The sequence below is a fragment of the Lissotriton helveticus genome, chromosome 9 (genome assembly GCF_964261635.1).
Source record: "Lissotriton helveticus chromosome 9, aLisHel1.1, whole genome shotgun sequence".
Lineage (NCBI taxonomy): Eukaryota > Metazoa > Chordata > Amphibia > Caudata > Salamandridae > Lissotriton > Lissotriton helveticus.
Window position 1 is genome coordinate 952,099,134 of NC_136070.1, and position 19,143 is coordinate 952,118,276.

Genomic DNA, 19,143 nt, shown 5'->3' on the forward strand with positions numbered 1-19,143 from the left:
CGCTGTCGTCCAGAGGGGGTGGGGCTTCGACGCACCAGGCTCCTTTTCTTTGACTGGTGTACGGGCTGCTTCCCAGGTCTAATCTTCCTGTTGGGGACCAAAGAGAGAGGGTGATGGGGGTACAGCAGTCCACCAGTCCATGTTACGTTCTTGTGACACTAACAGCAGACCCGCCTGGTCACACACCACCCCCCTGGAATCTCCCGATCTGGGAGAGGAAGGACTCTGGAGAGGTAGTCAGCGTTTCCATTGTCCTTTCCCTTATGGTGCCTCACTTCAAAGGAAAAAGGTTGAAGGGATAAAAACCAGCAGAGTACCCTGGGGTTTTGGGCCTTATTCGTGCACATCCACTGTAGTGGTGCGTGGTCTGTATAAAGAAGGAAAGGGCACCCCTTTAGATAATATCTCAATTTATCCACCGTCCACTTTATCGCCAAGCACACGCTCTATGGTAGGGTATTTACACTCCCTGGGGAAGAGTTTCCTACTGATATATAGGACTGGGTGTTCTAGACCATCCTCCACGGCCTGTGAAAGAACCGCCCCTAACCCTGAGTTGGAAGCGTCCGTGGACAGGATGAAGGATTTGTTAAAGTCAGGTGATATTAACAAAGGGTCTGTAGTTATGACTTCTTTTAATCCCCTAAATGCCTTCATCATCTCTGACGTGGGATGCAACAGTAGCTGCTGTTTGACATCCTTCCGTAGGACATTAGTTAGGGGTGTGGCTACTTCTGCAAACTGCGGTATGAACCTCCGGTAATACCCTATGAGCCCAAGGAACACTCTTAGTTCTCGTTTAGTGGAGGGAAAAGGAGTGTTCAAGATGGCCTTAACTTTTTCAATTTGAGGAGCTATCCCTCCTTCCTTTAGTATATACCCCAAATATTTTACTTGGGTATAGGCTGAGCAGGATTTTTTTGAATGAACATGCAACCCTGCTTTTTTCAATGCCTGTAGAAGGATTTCCAGATGTCGTAGATGTTCTGACCAGGTAGGGCTAAAAACAACAATGTCATCTAGATACGCTGAGCAAAATGAGGTATAGGGACGGAGAATGGTGTTCATAAGGCGCTGAAATGTCGCTGGAGCTCCATGCAGTCCAAAAGGTAGCACGTTGAACTCGTATAACCCGTCTTCTGTGGCAAATGCAGTCTTTTTCTTGTCTTCCTCTCTCAGAGGGACCGGCCAATATCCTTTCGTTAAATCAAAGGTGGTAATGAACTTTTTGACTCTCCGAGTTTTTTGATTAACTCATTAACCCTTGGGATTCGATAGGTGTTGGACCTGGCCTCGTGGCGTGGTTCCCCACCCCCCCCCCCCCCCCATTCCTCAGCACCCCGCTAGCTTAGCCCTGCATTCCCCCACTGGGCCTGGCAGCCATTTTCCTTTCCTGAGGTCCCTGACTCCCTGGGCCTAGCATGACCCCGGCCCAGCGAAACTTAGGCTCCAAGGCGCGCCAGTCCCGGCTGGGGGGTAAAGGGCTCCCCGAGTGAGATAAGACAGGGAGTTTCGATTGCACCTCTGGCCTCCCCTGAGAGACTGGTTTCTCTCACACCTCTGGCCCTCCCCTGTGGGCCGGTTTCGATTGCACCTCTGGCCTCCCCGAGTGCTGGCTCCAGACCCTGCTGGGCGTCTGGGAATTCCCGGACGCATCTTCAAAAGAATCAAAGAGCCAACCGCCGGACCTCTCCAACGACCAGCCCCCAAGGCATGAGACCTCCGCCTGCGAGGGTCCGGACATCAAAGGGCCAATGGACTATATCAAGGCCCGCCCAACAACTAGCGGGCAGTTGTATCCTGGACAAGAAGGCCCTGCTGATCTGATCGCGGCTGACCCTTGGGGAAAACTGAACCTACGAACTCTTCGAGCCCTGCTGACGCTGTCGCGGCTCCTTCTCATAACCCGGAACTGGAACATCGGAGCCCTGCTGACGCTGTCGCGGCTCGTCCTCGAAAAGACGGAACTAGAACCTCGGAGCCCTGCTGACCTCGTCGCGGGTCGAGCTTGAACTCTAAAGAGATCTTCGTGAAACCTCCTGAGCCCTGCTGACGCTGTCGCGGCTCCTCAAGAACACCTCCGGATCGAGCCTGCTGACTTCGTCGCGGCTCGAGGAGTACTCTGGTCCGGCTGGACCATCGGCGCTACCAACACGACCTGAGTCGACTCGAAGTGAGTGAAGCAGCCAGTGCGACCATCATCTTCCGTATCCCCCGGCTCGAGGATTGAGAGCTGTGCGCAGGATACGCTTCGTACTGGCCTAAAGACTGAGACTGTCCCGCTTCCCTCTCTCCGATTCTTAAGACTTTACGATCCCTCGATCGCTTGTACATAGAGTGCTAATTCCTTTTTACTGTTCATAAAGAACTTGTTACTGAAAACCTACGGTGTGGTGTCCGTTCGTAAGTGTGGTGTGAGCTCAGTGTGTACGATCCTAGAACCGAAGTCCTTCCCGGCGAGGATCTCACGATAAGACTCGGCAGTACTTTTGGGAGAGGTGGGTCCCGGGGTGGTCGGGGGAGCATAACCTGGCCCTCTGAGATCGCCCCTTCTAACAACAACCATACACACCACACATACAACCACATACACAACCACACCCGCACACACACACAACCACACACACACAACCACGACCACATGCACAACCTCACACACACACAACCACAACCACATACACACAACCACAACCACAACCACACACACAACCACACACACACAACCAAACACACAACCGCACACACAACCACACAAACCACCCACACACAACCACACACACAACCACACACACAACCACACACACAACCACACACACACAACCACACACACAACCACACAAACCACACACACAACCCCAAACACACACAACCACACATACACAACTACACACACAACCACACACAACCACACCCATCCACACATCCCCACACACATCCACAACCACACACAACCGCACTTGCACACAACCACAACCACACACAACTATATGCACAACCACACACACAACCACAACCACACACGCACAACCACACACGCACAACCACACACACACAACCACACACACACAACCACACACACACACAACCACACACACTGCCACAACCACACACACTGCCACAACCACACACACACACTGCCACAACCACACACACACACTGCCACAACCACACACACACACTGCCACAACCACACACACAACCACAGACACACGCAATCACACACACGCAATCACACACACACAATCACACACATACAATCACACACACACAATCACACACACACAATCACACACACACAACCACACACACACAGCCACACCCAACCACACACACACAGCCGCACCCAACCACACATCCACACCCGCAACCACACCTGCACCTGCACCCACAACCACACCTGCACCCACAACCACACACAACCACACACACACAACCACACCAAGCATTGTCATAGCCAATAGGTCTCACCTTTGGGACCTTATAAGTGTTTAACCATGCAAGAGTTGATGTGGTTGCACCAAGGATATTGTGCTGCATAACTAAATACTTGAAAGATCCCAAAAGTGAGACCTTTGGTTATGCCAATGTTTGTTGGAATAAGAGTTCAACCCGCCCAGGAAGTGCTTCCTGTGCAGAAGTCATTCTTTTTTTCTAATTCTGCTGGCAAGGAGGGCGATCTGCTTGAATTCGTTGAGCCCCACTCCACCAACTCTAAATGGCTGGCCCTGGCGGCCAGAACAAGTAGTTTGGATCGAGACTGTAAAAGAAGCAGGAAGGCTGCTGAGTATTGGGCATCATATGTGAGATGGAGAGAGAGTAACCCAGACTTCTTTTGGTCCTGTGATTAAGCCAAATAGACTGTACAAGACGAGATTAAGTGAGAGGAGGCTTTTCTTCATTTTGGTATGGTCTCCCGCCTCCCCCAACCCCATGCCCCCCGCTAACCTGGCTGCAACTCTGATTCTTAACATCTCGAACTGACAGCTATTGAATCAGCAGACAGTCAGTGGGCACCCGAAGGTGTGGCTGGTGTGTATGGTGGCATATGAGGAAGAAAAAAAAGCAAAAGCCATCTGTGGAAGATAAGCGCCACACTGGACTGTAAACTGATACACTTGTGAAACCTCAATACAATGTATGCTGTAATACGAGACAACCAGTGTTTTTACATCTAACTTTTCGTTGTTCAAAACAATATCTTTATTAGCTATACCTGCATAACGAGACATTTTTCTTGCTGGATACTTTCTAGAGTTGCAAGCTTGTTATAATATGTCGATCATGATATTACAAAAAAAAAAAATCATGTAGCAAACTTTGAGCGTGAGATAGTAAAATAGCTGACTACAATCATTCACTAACTGGATACCGTAACTATTGAGAGGTCTGGCTTTACAGAACAATATGCGTATTTACAACACAGTTGAGTTGTTACTATGAAAACCAACTTCACTTCAACCCAAGACACACACCCAACACACACCACTGATAAACATTATTACACTCATCATACACCTAGAAGTATTTTTCATCCAAGGACACATCACACAACACTTTCCCAATTGCATCTATTGTGCTTTTCTCAAATAGGTACCCTCATGTACCAAACAAAGCACATAGCTATTTGATTATTACAGCTTCTCAACATTTTTCTGTCCCACAGCAACATTTTAGAATCTTTCAGATATATTTAAATATTCCACAATCTGGTGTACACAAACTTGCATCATAATAATGTAAACTGGTTAGCGCATTTTCTGTCTAGAAATCTATCCACTCGGGCCAGTCAATGGACATCTCACCACCCACGTGACAAAAAGCAGTAATGTCCTTTGACACTTCGAGATACCCATCAATACACACTACAAAGATATTTATCTGAACTGATTTTAGTTTCAAATTAACATGAACATTTAATAACCTAGACAATTAATTTATCTTAATCAACCAGACATAATCAAATAGCCATACACAACCAATCAGTGGAAATCTCAGATCCAAATGAAAAGTGCATCCAGATTGTAAAATCTTTATAATACCATTCTAACGGTAGAAGGCACGATGCAAATTCTGATTTTCTGATGGCATGCAATTGCAAATCAATCCATAGAATACCATGACGTGAAAGACCAAATTCACCTTCAACCCACACTGTTCTAACCTCTGACCGTCTTCTTTATTTAGCCGTGTGCTACATGTGTATCGGCGATGATTACCGGGGATTCGTGGACCGCACAGAATCTGGAAGAGAGTGTCAGCGCTGGGATCTGCAGACTCCACATAAGCATCCTTTCCAGCCAGACAAGTATGGAGAAATGCTGTCATGGGATTAACCTTCATTTTGTCTTCCAAACCGGATTTTGATGTTGAAATGCTGTGTCTGAAAATGCTTTAGGTTTTAGCATCCTACCAATCCTCGATTATTTCATAATGTGGATGCGTTTGGATAGAGGCAAGTATAGTGTAACCGGATTATCACTGTTACAGGGATATTGCTTTAAGTTTTCTTTCTTCAAACCGTTGGTATGCGGAGTTTGAATTTAATTGGTTGAATTCAAGAGCATCAAGTGTGCTACTCCCAGGCACTCAAAAGCTAAAGACCAAGGATTGAAAACATGTTCTCCCCATAACCTGTCGAGTTTAAAAAGTGAAACTACTCAGTAAACAAAACATGATATCAGACTGAACATTTTAGGAACACTTTTCACAATGTTCACCCTTGTGTATCACCAGTCATCACACTCTGTCCTGTTTTACCAATCTGGGAGACTGGACGCAAGGATCTGCTTCTCTGGTGCTTGTCTTTTTTGGGAGATTCTGTTTCCATATTTTGCTGCCTCTCCTTACTGGAAGCGGTTTGTTTTCAATGAGTTTTTCATTCTTCTGAAGTCACTAAGAAATTGTGAAGTGCCCAACAAGGAACCAGTGCACAAGATGACTTTGGAATTCTTAGATGTAGAGCATCTTTAGTCCTAAAACTCCTATCTGATAGAAACTACTAGCCCCAGATTCCTTAACGTAGAATTATCCCCAGGCGTGAGACTGGATCCGGAAACTTTTTGCCAAAGCAACCCCGCGCGCCGGGGGGACAGCATCACGCAAGTCTTCCCAGGCATAGCCGTCAGCGAGGTCACATAAATCCCACTCCGGCGCGCCTACTTTAGTTTTTTCCTTTTCCGCATGCAACGCGGATCCGGTTCTTGCTCCGGGCCTGTTTAGGCCTTTCTCCTTCGCTATTGCGTTTGTTTGTCGGAACAGTGTGCGGATGCCTTCGGGCTTTAAGACGTGCTAGTCTTGTGGGCGCCTGCTGTCGGTGACGGACCCTTGCCTCATTTGCATGTGGTGCTTGGGGGAACATCACGACTCCACTGATGGTGTGGCGAACCAGCAGTTGAAGCCGAAGTCGCGGCGGGAGCGCCGGATTAAACTTCTCTCGGCTCGCATGTCCAGATCGGCTTCATCACCTCGATCAGTTTCTGTGGAAGGTTTTCGAAGCCGCCGTTGTCGTCTTTGTCTTTCTCCTAAGCCGCAAGACCGTCTCTCACCTGTCGATAAGTGTCGCAGTTTGTCCCTGAGAGCTGGTTTCCGGCCTGTTGGGGGCGTGGGCTCTCCGCGGATCATGCACCCCCAAATCTCGTCCCCCTAGATGGAGATCTATGCGGCGGCTTTGCAGGCCTCGCTGGCTTCTTCTCCTCCTTCTCCCCCCCACCCCCCACCCCCCCCCCCCCCTGGGACGTCTACAGATCCTTGCGTTGTGCGGGGCCCTCTGCGGCATCTCCCGTGGCTCCGGCGCCGACTGGTTTGGATCCAGGCTTGGAGGATGTGGTGCCGTTAGGGTGCGGCCCTTCGGTGTTCCATCCTTCGGACCACGGCGCCTCTGCTTCGCCGCAAACTCCTGCGGGAGTCCCTGTGGTGTTGCGGGAGGTCTCCGGGGATCGGATCGCATCCCGAGCCCCTCTCGGCCCTTTGGACAGGCGGCGATCTTGTCTGAGGCCGAGGTGATGCCGACACAGCGCCGGCATCTGCTGGCCCTGGCGCCGCAGTAGGGGGTCAGCGGACCCCTATCAACCTCTCATGGGTCACGGATGGCGGGGGACTCCTGGTCACTCCCCGGGTCCCCCTCATCCTTCCACGCAGGCAGCTGCCTCATCGGAGGTCGAATCGTGCCGCCCCTTAGCCACACCGGCTCCTGCCCAGCCCCGGTCTTCTGCGCTGTGTGCTGTAGTGGAGGCAAGTCTGGCATCTCCTCTGGCGCTGGACGGTGACGACGTCCTGCCTCAGGTTGCGGACTCGACGGCACTAGACAGGCTTCGGGTCGTGGACTCGTCTTCGGATGCCTCCTCTTCCCCGGAGGTTCGGCACCTGCTGGTGTCGTCCTCGCCAGAGACGGGCGCCGTGTTGTGGCTTTTTCCCCGACGTCATCAAAAGACGTCTCCTCGCCGTTGCCGCGGTCTTCGCCGGTGAAGCCACAGGTCCCCCACTCCTGGGTCCCTCTTCTTCCTTTCCGGACCTGGCCTTTCCCCGCTTCGGTTGGCTTTGGGGACGGCCGTCTGAGATTGCAGCCGTCGCCTACCAAGGAGCTGCTTTCCCCACCGCTGGGTCCTACAGAGGCGGGTGCGGCCTTCGTTCGTGCTGTTTCCACGGCTGTGGGAATTTTGTGCATGGGGGCTCCAGCTGCCCATTTCCCTGCAGATCATTTTCTGTAAGATCTCCACCAGGTCTCTGGTGGTAGGGAGCTGTTGCTTCCCTTCGAGAGTTTGCTCCATTCTTCTCTGTTGGGGACTTGGGGTCGTCCCGCCACAGGGTATCTGGTGCCCCAACACCTTCTGCACCGTCACCTGCCAGCACACCCGTGACCCGGTGTGTCTTTCCCTCCCCCTCTGCCAGAAGCCCCCTTTTGCAGACTGCCTTTCCCTCCCTGCCATTGCTGTTGTTTCCCCCGTCACGGGAGGCTCGCTGGTTGGACTCTTGGGGGCGCAATTTATTCGCTTCGACCAGTGTGGCTCTGCGGGCCCTTAACACTCTGTGTCTTGGCTAGGGCCTCTTCTTGCTTGTGGGACTTGGCGGAGTCCCTTGGGTCTGACGCCTCTCAGGAGGGGGCTGGTGTTGATTTGTGGCACCATGCGTTATATGGCCGGGAGCTGGCGGCGTTTATTCTTCGCTCCGTTTTGGACATCTCGGAGGTGCTTGGTCGTTCCATGGCTTCTTCAGTTGCCCTTCGCCGCCATGCTTGGCTTCGGACAGTGTGTTCCCAGAAAAAGTTCGGGAACGGCTGGTAGACCTTCCCTTCAATGGCACTTCTTTGTTCCACGCCCCTGCTGACTCAGCCATCCAGAGGTTCTTGGTGGGGCTTTGGCCTTCTCCTCCTTCTTCTCCCCCTCAGTGACCTGTGAATTGATCTGGTTTTCAGGAGTTGTTCTTTCGATGGGGCGGGTCACCCCCCACTTGTGTGATCTGTGTGCTCATGCGCATTTGAGTCCTGTTTAGGGGGACTGAAGTTCTGTTGGCCGCTGGCCGGCCCTTCTTTACTGTGTGTTTTTGCCTTGAGTTATATGCACCAGGTTGGCCCTGAGATTAGGCCTTCTGGTTTTCTCTTTGGCTGCTGGACAAGCCTTCCGTGGGTTTTTTCCCTGTGGTCCTTTCTGTTATCCTCTGCTGTGGAAGTTTCTTCCTAAGAGGGTTCCCATGTCTTGGGACCTAACTTACCCTATGTGGGGAAGTGGTAGCTGTTATATAGCTTGTTCTCTGCTTCGGGGCTGTGGTCGCCTTCGGCCCTCGGCTTTCCATGGAGTTAAAGTATGTTGCAGGTGCATCTCTCGTGTTGACTTGGTATGCCTTGAGTTGCGTCCCGGAGTGTCCTTCTCCGGGGTTGCTGTGCTGTTCGCCTGGTCTGGCCTGTTGTCTGCGGCCCAACGTCATGGTTCTGGCTCCACTTCTTTTTGAGTCGCGTGTGTGGCTCCTCCCTGACGTGTGTCAGGGTCCTTCTTTGCCTGCTCTCTGTCTTGGGCTGTTGTCTGGCTTGCCCTGAGCGCATTGCCCTGTGGTGTTCCTTCCTCCTTCCTAGGCGTCTCTCTCTCTCTCTCTCTCTCTCTCTCTCTCTCTCTCTCTCTCTCCTTTCCCTTTCCCTTTCCCTTTCCCTTTCCCTTTCCCTTTCCCTTTCCCTTTCCCTTTCCCTTTCCCTTTCCCTTTTTCTCTCTTTCTCTCTTCCTCTCTTTCTCTCTTTCTCTCTTTCTCTCTCTCTTTCTCTCTTTCTCTCTGTCTCTCTGTCTCTCTTTCTCTCTTTCTCTCTGTCTCTCGCTCTCTCTGTCTCTCGCTCTCTCACTCTCTCACTCTCTCACTCTCTCACTCTCTCACTCTCTCACTCTCTCTTTCTCTCGCTCTCTATCGCTATCGCTCTTTCTCACTCTCTCTCTTTCTCTCTCTCGCTCTCTCTTTCTCTCTCTCTTTCTCTCTCTTTCTCTCTCTTTCTCTCTCTTTCTCTCTCTTTCTCTCTCTCGCTCTCTCTTTCTCTCTCTCGCTCTCTCTTTCTCTCTCTCGCTCTCTCTCTCTCTCTCTCTGCTTCTGCCTGCTTATTGCGGTCGGTGCCATTCGGTCTGGTCTCTTGCCTTCTGGCTGCGGTAGACTCAGCTTCCCTCTTCATGGGGGGCGCCCCCGGTGGGGGACTTGCCTTCATTCTACCTCGTCTCCTTGGAGTCTCTAGGTTGATCTTTTCTTCCTTGTCTTGGATGAAGGTTCTGTTGCCTTGTGTAGGCGTGGTTTTGGCTTTCTCTTGCCTGCCCTTGTTTCCTCTGCTGAGTGTGAATGGGCTACCTCTTCTTATGTTCTTCCTGCATCCCTTTTGGGGTCGTGGCTTTCTGATTGTAGGGGTTCCCCTTGCCTGGGGTGACAGGGCTCTTCTCCCTGTCCGTTTGACTTGTCCCCTGTGGGACCCTCTGTTATGTCCAGGCTGATGGGTCTTCTTGCAGACCCTCCTTCCCCGTGGGTATGGCTAGGGTATCTATTCTACGTTAAGGAATCAGCGGCTAGTAGTCTCTATGGGATGTACGAGTTACTTACCTTTGTTAACAATGTATCTGGTAGAGACGATTCCTTCATGGCCCGCCCTTCCTCCCCGTTCTGTGAGGACCCTTGGCTTGGTCTTCTGTCTTCGCCTTCCTGCGTATGGCTCTGTCTTCAGTGAGTGCCTTCTGGCGCACTTCTGTCAGGATGTTGGCTTGTTTCTCGCTCTTTTTCCTCCCCTTTTTTACTCGTTGGAGGATGGGTTTATGAGTACTTCTGTGTCCTTATGCTCTGGTTGCTCCAGGTTGGGGCCTACCCGCTCCCTCACCCCTCCCCTCTCCCCTCCCCTTCCTCTTCCCTTTCTTACTGAGGTTCTGGCCCCTCTGCTATCCTCTAGGTTGGGGTCTTTTGGCTGTGCCTCTGCCCTTTGCTCCTTATGGGGTTGTCATATTATGTGATGGGGCTGTCTTGGAGGGGGGTCGTTCCTGGTTTGTCCTGGACTGGTTCCCCTTCCTTGTGATTGGTTGGGGTTGTAGTCCTGCTGCATGTTATCATGTCATTTGTTATGTATATGTTCCTTGTCTCCAAGGGGGCTATCTCTGTACTGGCAGGGTTGCTGCTCAGGGCTGTGCTCTGTTCTTATTCTTTTCCCTGCTTTTGGGTACTGCAGTGCTTGGTACTGTTCTTTCTGGTGTTATTCCTCACCATTCCTTTTTCCTGTTCTTTCGCACCCTGTTCTCATACTCCCGCAGTTTTGTCTGATGGCTCTGTGTTGCGGCGCGGAAAAGTTCTCCGAAGAAAACTGACGTAGCTGCGCCGGGGTGGGACTTATGTGACCTCGCAGACGTCACGTACGTGCACTACGCCTGGGCAGAGTCGCGTGATGCCGACCCCCGGCGCGCAGGTTTTCTGTAGCAAAAAGTTTCCGGATCCAGTCTCATGCCTGGGGATAATTCTACGTTAAGGAATCTGCGGCTAGAATCGTCTCTACCAGATACATTGTTACCAAAGGTAAGTAACTCGTACATTCGTAGATCAGTGTGACTACCAGAATGTTAATCTAAAACCCCTTTTACAACAATTTTAAACAAAAAGAAAATCCAGGTTCTCAGCCTCAGTCGAATACTTAACAGCAGAACGATTACATTTTTTGCTTCCGGTAATTCCCCAACCATTCCATATTTACAAGGTTACCACCGGCACAAGTGGGCCGTACATCTAAAGATTGGGAAACCCACCCACAAGGATCAAGCATCTTCCCCCTGTTGCTTCTATCTTGCCAGCTTTCAAGAAGTTGGCCAAACAACTTCTGACTTTCTACTGCAAGAGCTTGGTTGATTGTCATAAACAACCATGTAGACAGCAAAAAAGAAATGGGTGAAAATGCTTCAAGTAATAGGAATCATTCCATACCATTGTACATAAGCTCGTCTTGTGCAATTACAGATGTGGACCAACCATAAATCAGCCTTGGTTCTGCACTAATAGAAATCTTTTCTGTGAGGTGCAGCTTATATCCTTTGGGATAGTGAGGCACTGAACATGGGTCTGAGCTTTGATGTCACATTTGGAGCATCAGGCTGTGAAAATCAAAGTGATAGGTGGCATGCTTTAAGTAATCCCAACTGCTGATAATTACATTCAGAAATGTGATTCAGATAATTTTAATGTCTTATGATGGGAAATTCCTTTAGCATTTGTCAAACTGAGTCATTATCTAAACAAGTGCTCTCTTTAAATGAGATGTTTTATTTCTTTTTGCTGTTTCCAAAGTTATTTGTAAGAGGATGATTCCCTTCCTCTGATGGTAGTTCGTTGTGAAGAGCAATGACACTTCCAATGTTGTGCCATATAAGAATGTAAATAAATCTTCAATTTTTTTTGCAATGCTCTAGGAATATCGAAAACAACTTGTAAGTTAGATTTATATGCTATTACATTGGTAACAGAAAGGATGGTAACTGCAAGGCATAAAGCACAGGGAGGTGGGTCAGCCTTTCATTTTGAAGACATTAACTTTTGCTCATACGGATTTGATTAGAATTTCTCCCCATTTACATCCAACCACACTAAAGCTTTATTAATATTGGGAGCATCTTTAATTTCAGTTGGTTGAGAATAGTCCTATGAATTTCAGTTCTCAAGTGTCTCAAAACATTGGATGCCTACTTTAGCTTTCACTAGCAAAATGTTCTCACATAGTACCAAAAAGAATTCTATCATAATTTTTTGTAGTTAATTTAAATTGTTTGAAAATGACTGAAATATGCTTTGAATAGGAATTATCCAAAAGAGGGAACTAGTTTTTCTAAAACATTAGCTGTTTCCACCTTATTTGGAAAGAGCTTGAAATGTACCATTGTGAAGACCCGAAAAGGTAGTTGTGGAGTAGTGATCATTGTAAGGTGGGAATCTTGTTTTTTGTTGTAATAAAGCATGTTTAAAAAAATCTGTTCTCACTTGATATGAACATTTTTCTCTTCTCGCTGTAGATATCCGGATAAAAATCTCAATGATAATTACTGCCGGAATCCAGACTACTCAGAACGTCCATGGTGTTACACGACAGACCCCAGCGTGCAGCGCGAATACTGCAAAATCCAGAAATGCAGTAAGAATGTACATTATGTGGTGGTATCTGCTGCACCTGCAACTAAATTCAGTATGTTTGAGGACATAACACTTTGTGGTGGGAGCTGGCTGTTTGGTGCATTGCTGAAGCAGACTATATAATTATTTATAGGCTTGTTGTAAGTGTGCTCTCCAAACAGTTCAGTAAAGTGGACCACATTACATGTTTTGGGGTGTGTGGAAATTTCTGTAGGGCTGCATGATTCAGTGTAGTAATTTCAGAGAAATTAAGATACTGTCAATATAAAGCACGCATGTGCATTGGAAATTGGTTTGACTTGTACAGTGCATTTACAAATGGAGACACAGAACATCCACACATTTAATCATATAGATAATGCTTACATGCATAAATGTGGAGCTATATACTATATACCTACGGACATCTATGCAAACGCAGATCAGCTCACCTACAGACACCCACGCAGCAGCCAAACAGGAACCCATGCACATATACCTCCAGGTACCAGTACACATAGTTTACCAGACCTGCAGTTCCCACACGCATGCAGATCAAAAGACGTGTTATGTTGGTTACATATTTAGTGCTTTAGGCGGGTTTAGGGCCATATCAAAGTACTAAAGGTGACCGAGTTGAAAGTAGAGATCAAGAAAGGGGTAAATAGGGAAGGAGACTTGTGAATGGCTTGAACCTCCACAAATCAGACTGCTAGCCCACCATAGGTATCGGGTTAGCATGGAAGAAGCAGGAGAGGAGAAGGGCAGTGGTACAAGGTGAGCATAGGAGATATACATCAGGTGGAGTAAAACAGTGTAATGAATCAGGCCTGACCGAGTTAAGGATGAGAGATTATTAGAAAGATGCCATGGAGAGGCAGGTAAAAATGCCCCAAACTAAACACATGCTGACACACAAAATGTTGTGTTATGTTATTTTATGTTGCTTGCCTGTAGCACTTCTATTTTGCGCTTGAAGGTTGTATTAAAGTTCTAGATGCCATTAGAAAGCAGAAAGGGGGATCCGAAACAGTGGTCGTTCTTTCTCCCTATTTGGTTCCGCACCTTTGGAATATGTTGCTGACCCATATTCATTCTTGTCAGAATTTAACTTTTAAGAAACTGTTAAAAACGTCATTCTTAAAGTTTTTTTCTTTAGTTTGTTAGAATTCATCTTCCACTACAGTAATAGCATCAGCGCTGGGATACTTCTTCGGGAGTGTGCTTTAAAAAACCCTCAGAATAACATAACAGAGGAGGGAAATGAGCAGAAGATGATCAAGGAGTGGAATTATCTTTTCCAAAATCGAGCAATAGCTGGCATTAAGATCTGCTTGGGTAGGAGGACCAGGAAAGGAAATAAGCTGCCGGGAAGTGGACGAGTTATAGATCAGGGAGAGTTAAACAATGTAATGAATTAGAGCCTGATAGAGTTAAGAAAAGTAGACTGACTTCAATGGCGAGGCCTGGTGTTCAATTCTAAAAATTGGTTATTGCTGCAGTGTGGTGTGACCCTTAGCTACTGAATGGCAGCCTAAGCTGCAGTTCCAGCATGACAGTTTGTAATGCCTAGGAAAAAGCATGAAGAGAAATGCAAGATTTGGGCACTCCTCCCCTTCGCTATCCAGAGCTGAACAGCATTGTTCAAAATGATCAAACTTCCAAGGACACTCAATATACTACAAAGTGACCCACATGAAATCCTGTCTACTTCCTTCGCCACTGTATGCAATGTAGTCCATAACTTCCTTTGGCTTGTAAACAACCAAATGTGTCCTTTAATAAATGTGTCTTTTCAGGCGGGCTGGGTGACATGCAACTCTATTTCTGGGAGGCTCAGCTCGTCTCAGTCAATGACTTGCCTTTTGGCAGTAAGGAATAACTAGCATGTATGTTAAAGCCTGACCTGCTTGGAGATTTTGGTGTGCTCAACTTTCCAGACTCGCTCCTCCTGTTCACTAGGACCCACGTTTACTCCTGGAGTACGGCTCTGAGGTGGATAAGCTGAGAGTGGGTGCTTAAACAAGAACCCGCGCTTTCGCAGGGTAGCTGCCCATCTTCTCAGTTCAGCTACAGGACTTTAGAGTTTGGGACTTTAATAATTACTTATTGCACATTATTAGAGCATTGATTAAGAGACTAGCCACGTGGAAGGGCTTATTGAGCATTTTAGCTGCGTCTCTTACTGTAGTAAATGTTATGTTGGGGGTGAAAAGTTTGCTGAAGTTTCTTGTAATGGAAAATAGTCAGGCAAAAGCAATCTTGGTTTAGCTCGAGGGCGCCGGGTGTTGTGTGTGCAGGAAAGTATAGAATTGCAGGCTTAGAGGAGTTCAGCATTAGTTAACAAAGTGCACTTCAATTATGATTTGCTGGTAGGCAGTACAAAGTATGTTATGTTATTTATAAGCACCAACTGCTACACATACGAGTGTCCTGACGCTTTTCGAGCCTTGAGCCTGGAGAAAAGGATGGGAAGGAGGAATCTATTGAGGTGGTGCTTGTGTATAGGTGTTGGGAGAAGCAGAATAAGAATTTGTCACCAGTCATTGTCTACCCTACAAACTAAGTGTAACATGGCACAAATCCTGATGTTGAAGTACGAACAGTTGCGGCACGCCTTCAAGGCTGAGCAGATTGAGTGGCCCCAGATCCCAGAGTGCTGGAAAATAGAGCCGTGCTGTGGGAGCTAGGAAGAGGGGCAATATCCCTCTTCTACAGCATTCTTAATCATTAATAATAAAATGCCAGATCAGTTACACAAATTAAGGTTAAAATGGGAGGAAGGCCTAGGGGCTATGGAAGACATAGATTGAGAAGCAGCCCTGATGTACCCTAAGGATGATCTGATTAATACTTCGCTATGCCTGATCAAGTTGAAAATCCTTCACCAGGCTTATTACAAAAGGAGTAGGTGTTATAGAATTGGACAGGCCCCAACACCTAACTGCTCGAAATGCGAAAGAGAGGAAAACCCCTTTCTGCACATAGATGATAATATGTGAATTGCCTTCAGTGCCCTAATTTACAATACTTGGGATCCCGAATGCTAACAACCAAACAAGAAGAAAACTTTTATATTCAGTTTATTGGCATTGATTGTTGCAAACATAACTTGGCTTGGCTGGTGTCTTGTTTATAAGTGGATTATTAAAAGAACATTGAATTTTGTGCATCACGACTCAGCGTCTTTATAAGAGGACATTTCAAAGACTTATTAATCTCCTATGAATCTCCTATGATCGGTGGAGACTCACCCTTGTAGCGGTGCTTTTTCATTCAGGACAAAAATAGACTTTTTCCCCAAGTTTGGGTAATGCTCTTGGGACAGGGAGCATGTGGAAAGTGCACGCTGGCTTATTGAAAATTGAATAATTTGGTGATATTTGGATTGGTGCTTTGTTTTGCGCTTAAGTGGTCCACTGTCCAAACTGTGTTAACTTGGCAAAGAACTGGGTATCCCAGAGGCTGTTCACCAAGCATGAATGGCAAACTAGCATGGTTTTATATATGGGGGAATAGCGAGAGAGAGAGATACGAGGCCAGGGGCTCCCCCAGGAGTTACACAAGATATTGAGTAGGTTGAATAGTTAGTTGATGGAATTCTATGGGTTTTGTGACAATGTCAAGACCCCAGATTCACATAGAACGGAGACTGGCGTGGCATGTGGCACCAACTGAGTGAAGGATAAAGAGAATTGATGCCCCTGTAAGGTCTATAGTTTGTTGTATTGTTGATTTGATGTGTCCTATGAGAAATGCACCACATACTAGTGACTGTGGTTGTCTGTTGTCAAATGAGAATTGATTCTGGTACTGGCTTTATGATTAGTTTCTCTGTAATATGAGAACAAAACTTAAATAAACTTTTTTAACAAAATAATTTGTCACCTAGGGAAGTTTTAATGGTTGTATGTTAAAGGGACCTGGATGAAGTACTGGTTGTACATTAATGGGTATTGGTTTTTGTCCAGAGTGAAAATAGCTCCAAGAAACCGCAAAATATCATTGTCAAGGTAGGGATAGGGTGGCAGTCATAAGCGTTGTAGAGTAGGCCACATATTTGAATGCCAGTTTGTTGTTCAGCGATATGAGTATTGACGCAACTTAATCCTGATTTGCTCAGTTTGTGGAAAGTCCATGTGAGAAAGGGTAGTTTAGATGGAAAGAAGAACTTGTAAATTGGATCATGGGCTGAGACACGCCATGTGAGATAGTTACACACCAAGGCAAGAGATGTGGAGATAAAAGAAAGTTGTTGAAGGCAGAGGAGAGTCCTTTAACCAGGTTCTTTTATAGTGAAAGGACAACAGAAATTTTGAAACCAGCCAAGTAAGATTGAATGGAACATACAATGCATTAGAGCAACATGCTTAATATGTTGGGGTTTGATAAGTCAAAGGATGCACAAGACGAGGTTGGCAATCTTGAGTATGAGAATAAGCTCTGCAACTTTTATGGGTGAAGGGATAAAAAGTGGGTGGAGTGAGAGTGGGCAACGGACAAGCTGATTTGGGGCAAAGAGAAGCACAGAGATAGTACAATACATCACGGAGATTGTGGAGGGTAATGAAGTGACAACACAGATGTGGCATCATGGAGCAGTAAGGAGTGTAGGGATTTTATAGTGCAGGTTAGCCTTTGAAGAAGTGTGCACTGTGCAGCGATATGGCTGTGAAGGCCAGTTATTTAATCTGCAAAGTGCTCAGGTGTAAAGGTTTTCCAGCAAGAGCAAAGGAGCAAGCAAATGTTTTTGTTTTATCATTGCATATTTCAGGGCTTATCCATGGTTGGGGATAGGGTGTAAGTGGTATAAATGTGTGGAGCTGCTAGGGAAAGTTAAAAGATGCTTGTAGAATATTGTTAAATAAGTCACGTGTGGATCTGATCACAGTGTGCTTGTACAAACTGGATTTGTGTTTTTTTCCAGGCCATGAAAAATGTTATAGCAGGTCTAATCAGGAGGAATATGTCACTTTTAGGCAATACAGTTTATCCGGATGGCTGACATTTACACGAGTATTTAGAGCCTTGACATGGTCCGTCAAAGGACGATAAGTGGTGGCATGGATTAATTTGCAACATTTTGTGTTATATGTATTTCTAGAAATAAACCAATCAAATGGAATACAATTAACTTTTGCATTAATGCATGAGATATTTGAAAGTTGCCTAGACTTTGAGAATGGATGTGTAACATACACCTGATTGTTTAAAAATATCTTTGACATTCAAGAGGGTGTTTGGTTGACACCTTGGGCAGAAAAGTTTACCATAGTTTTTTGTTTACCCAGGGCTTATTATGGATTTCCTAGAAGTGAATATATTATGAAATGTACAATGTTGAATGTTCTGCGACCCCATCAAACCATATCAGTAGGGACATTTGCTATATTAATCATGTTCTTGGCCTGGTGAATAGACATGGTCACAGGAAGAGCATTTAGTAGTGTGGTAGAAAGAAGTAGTGTTTGAGAAGGATAAGGTGGGGCCATTGTCATGCATGTGAATGAAGCAGGAATAATTATTGCTATGGGAATAGTTTGATAGAAGTTGAGCCAGGAACATACTCTGATGGTTGTTGTTCAGGCTGAAATGCAAGTTATCAAATAAGATCAGGATAATGGCGAATGGAGGAAGAGTCCAATATGAAATCCAGATCATTCAAAAATGTTCTTGTACCACTTCTGAGCTTTAAACTTCATGGTTCTTCTAAGTTAAAAGAAATGCCTTTGACTTTTCTATCCCTAAGATTCTGTACTGTATAATAATATCTCTTATACATCCTTTGTCTTCAGGCGAATACATCTCTAATAAGACATCTTTATGTTCATTTTTTTCTATTCATATTTTTATTAGTTCAATGCTACAAAACAATATATAATACAATCATACAGTAGAGGCTCCCCACCATTTAACTGGTATACTCAGGCGCTTCCCTTCTCTGGCCCACTTGCTCTTTTGTATTAATTCTCAATCCTTTCAGCTGCCAATTGCTAGAGAAAATATAAGCTATTAAATCCCAAGAAATTTGACACTAGCATATTGCAATAATTTGTGTTGACATTGTGGAACATTCTGCTTGAAAAATATTCATATTGTTCAATAGTAAGCATATTAAACATCTTCACCATGCATTGCTCATCACCAGTCTGCACAACATTCGTCTTTTTCCACTTTATGTAATGGCTCAGATGGAAATGGCCATTGAATGCTACTTTCTGACACTGAAAAGGTACGAAAATGCTCCCAACAATCTTTGGTCTCTGTTGTGGATGTGACGTCATCAGTGTCTTCCAAACTGGAAGGTCTAGGGGAGTGCCAGGTTTGCACTAACCTTATGCATACAATCCAACATGAGTGATGCTTTTTTCTACTCATCAGTCCCACCACGGACTACATAATGGAAACAGGAGGGCCATTGTGGGGGCAGGAACGGGGAATTGCACAAGAGAAAACAAAAACACAAGGCTCCACCACTTCTTTCTTGTTACTTGGCTGGTCAGTGAGGTTTACGGAATATAATGAATTCCTATCAGGTAAAAGAGTTATATTGTA

The 19,143-nt window shown here is 46.4% G+C and overlaps 1 protein-coding gene across 1 annotated transcript in view; it reads left to right on the top strand.

The window, feature by feature from the left end:
- The window catches only part of MST1 (macrophage stimulating 1), a 441,328-nt gene that overhangs the window by 255,240 nt on the left and 166,945 nt on the right, over positions 1–19,143 (top strand). The window contains exons 7-8 of the mRNA XM_078661212.1: positions 5,185–5,305; positions 12,492–12,610. Of these exons, the coding sequence (XP_078517338.1) occupies positions 5,185–5,305; positions 12,492–12,610 (240 nt within the window). The remainder of the gene's footprint in view (positions 1–5,184; positions 5,306–12,491; positions 12,611–19,143) is intronic.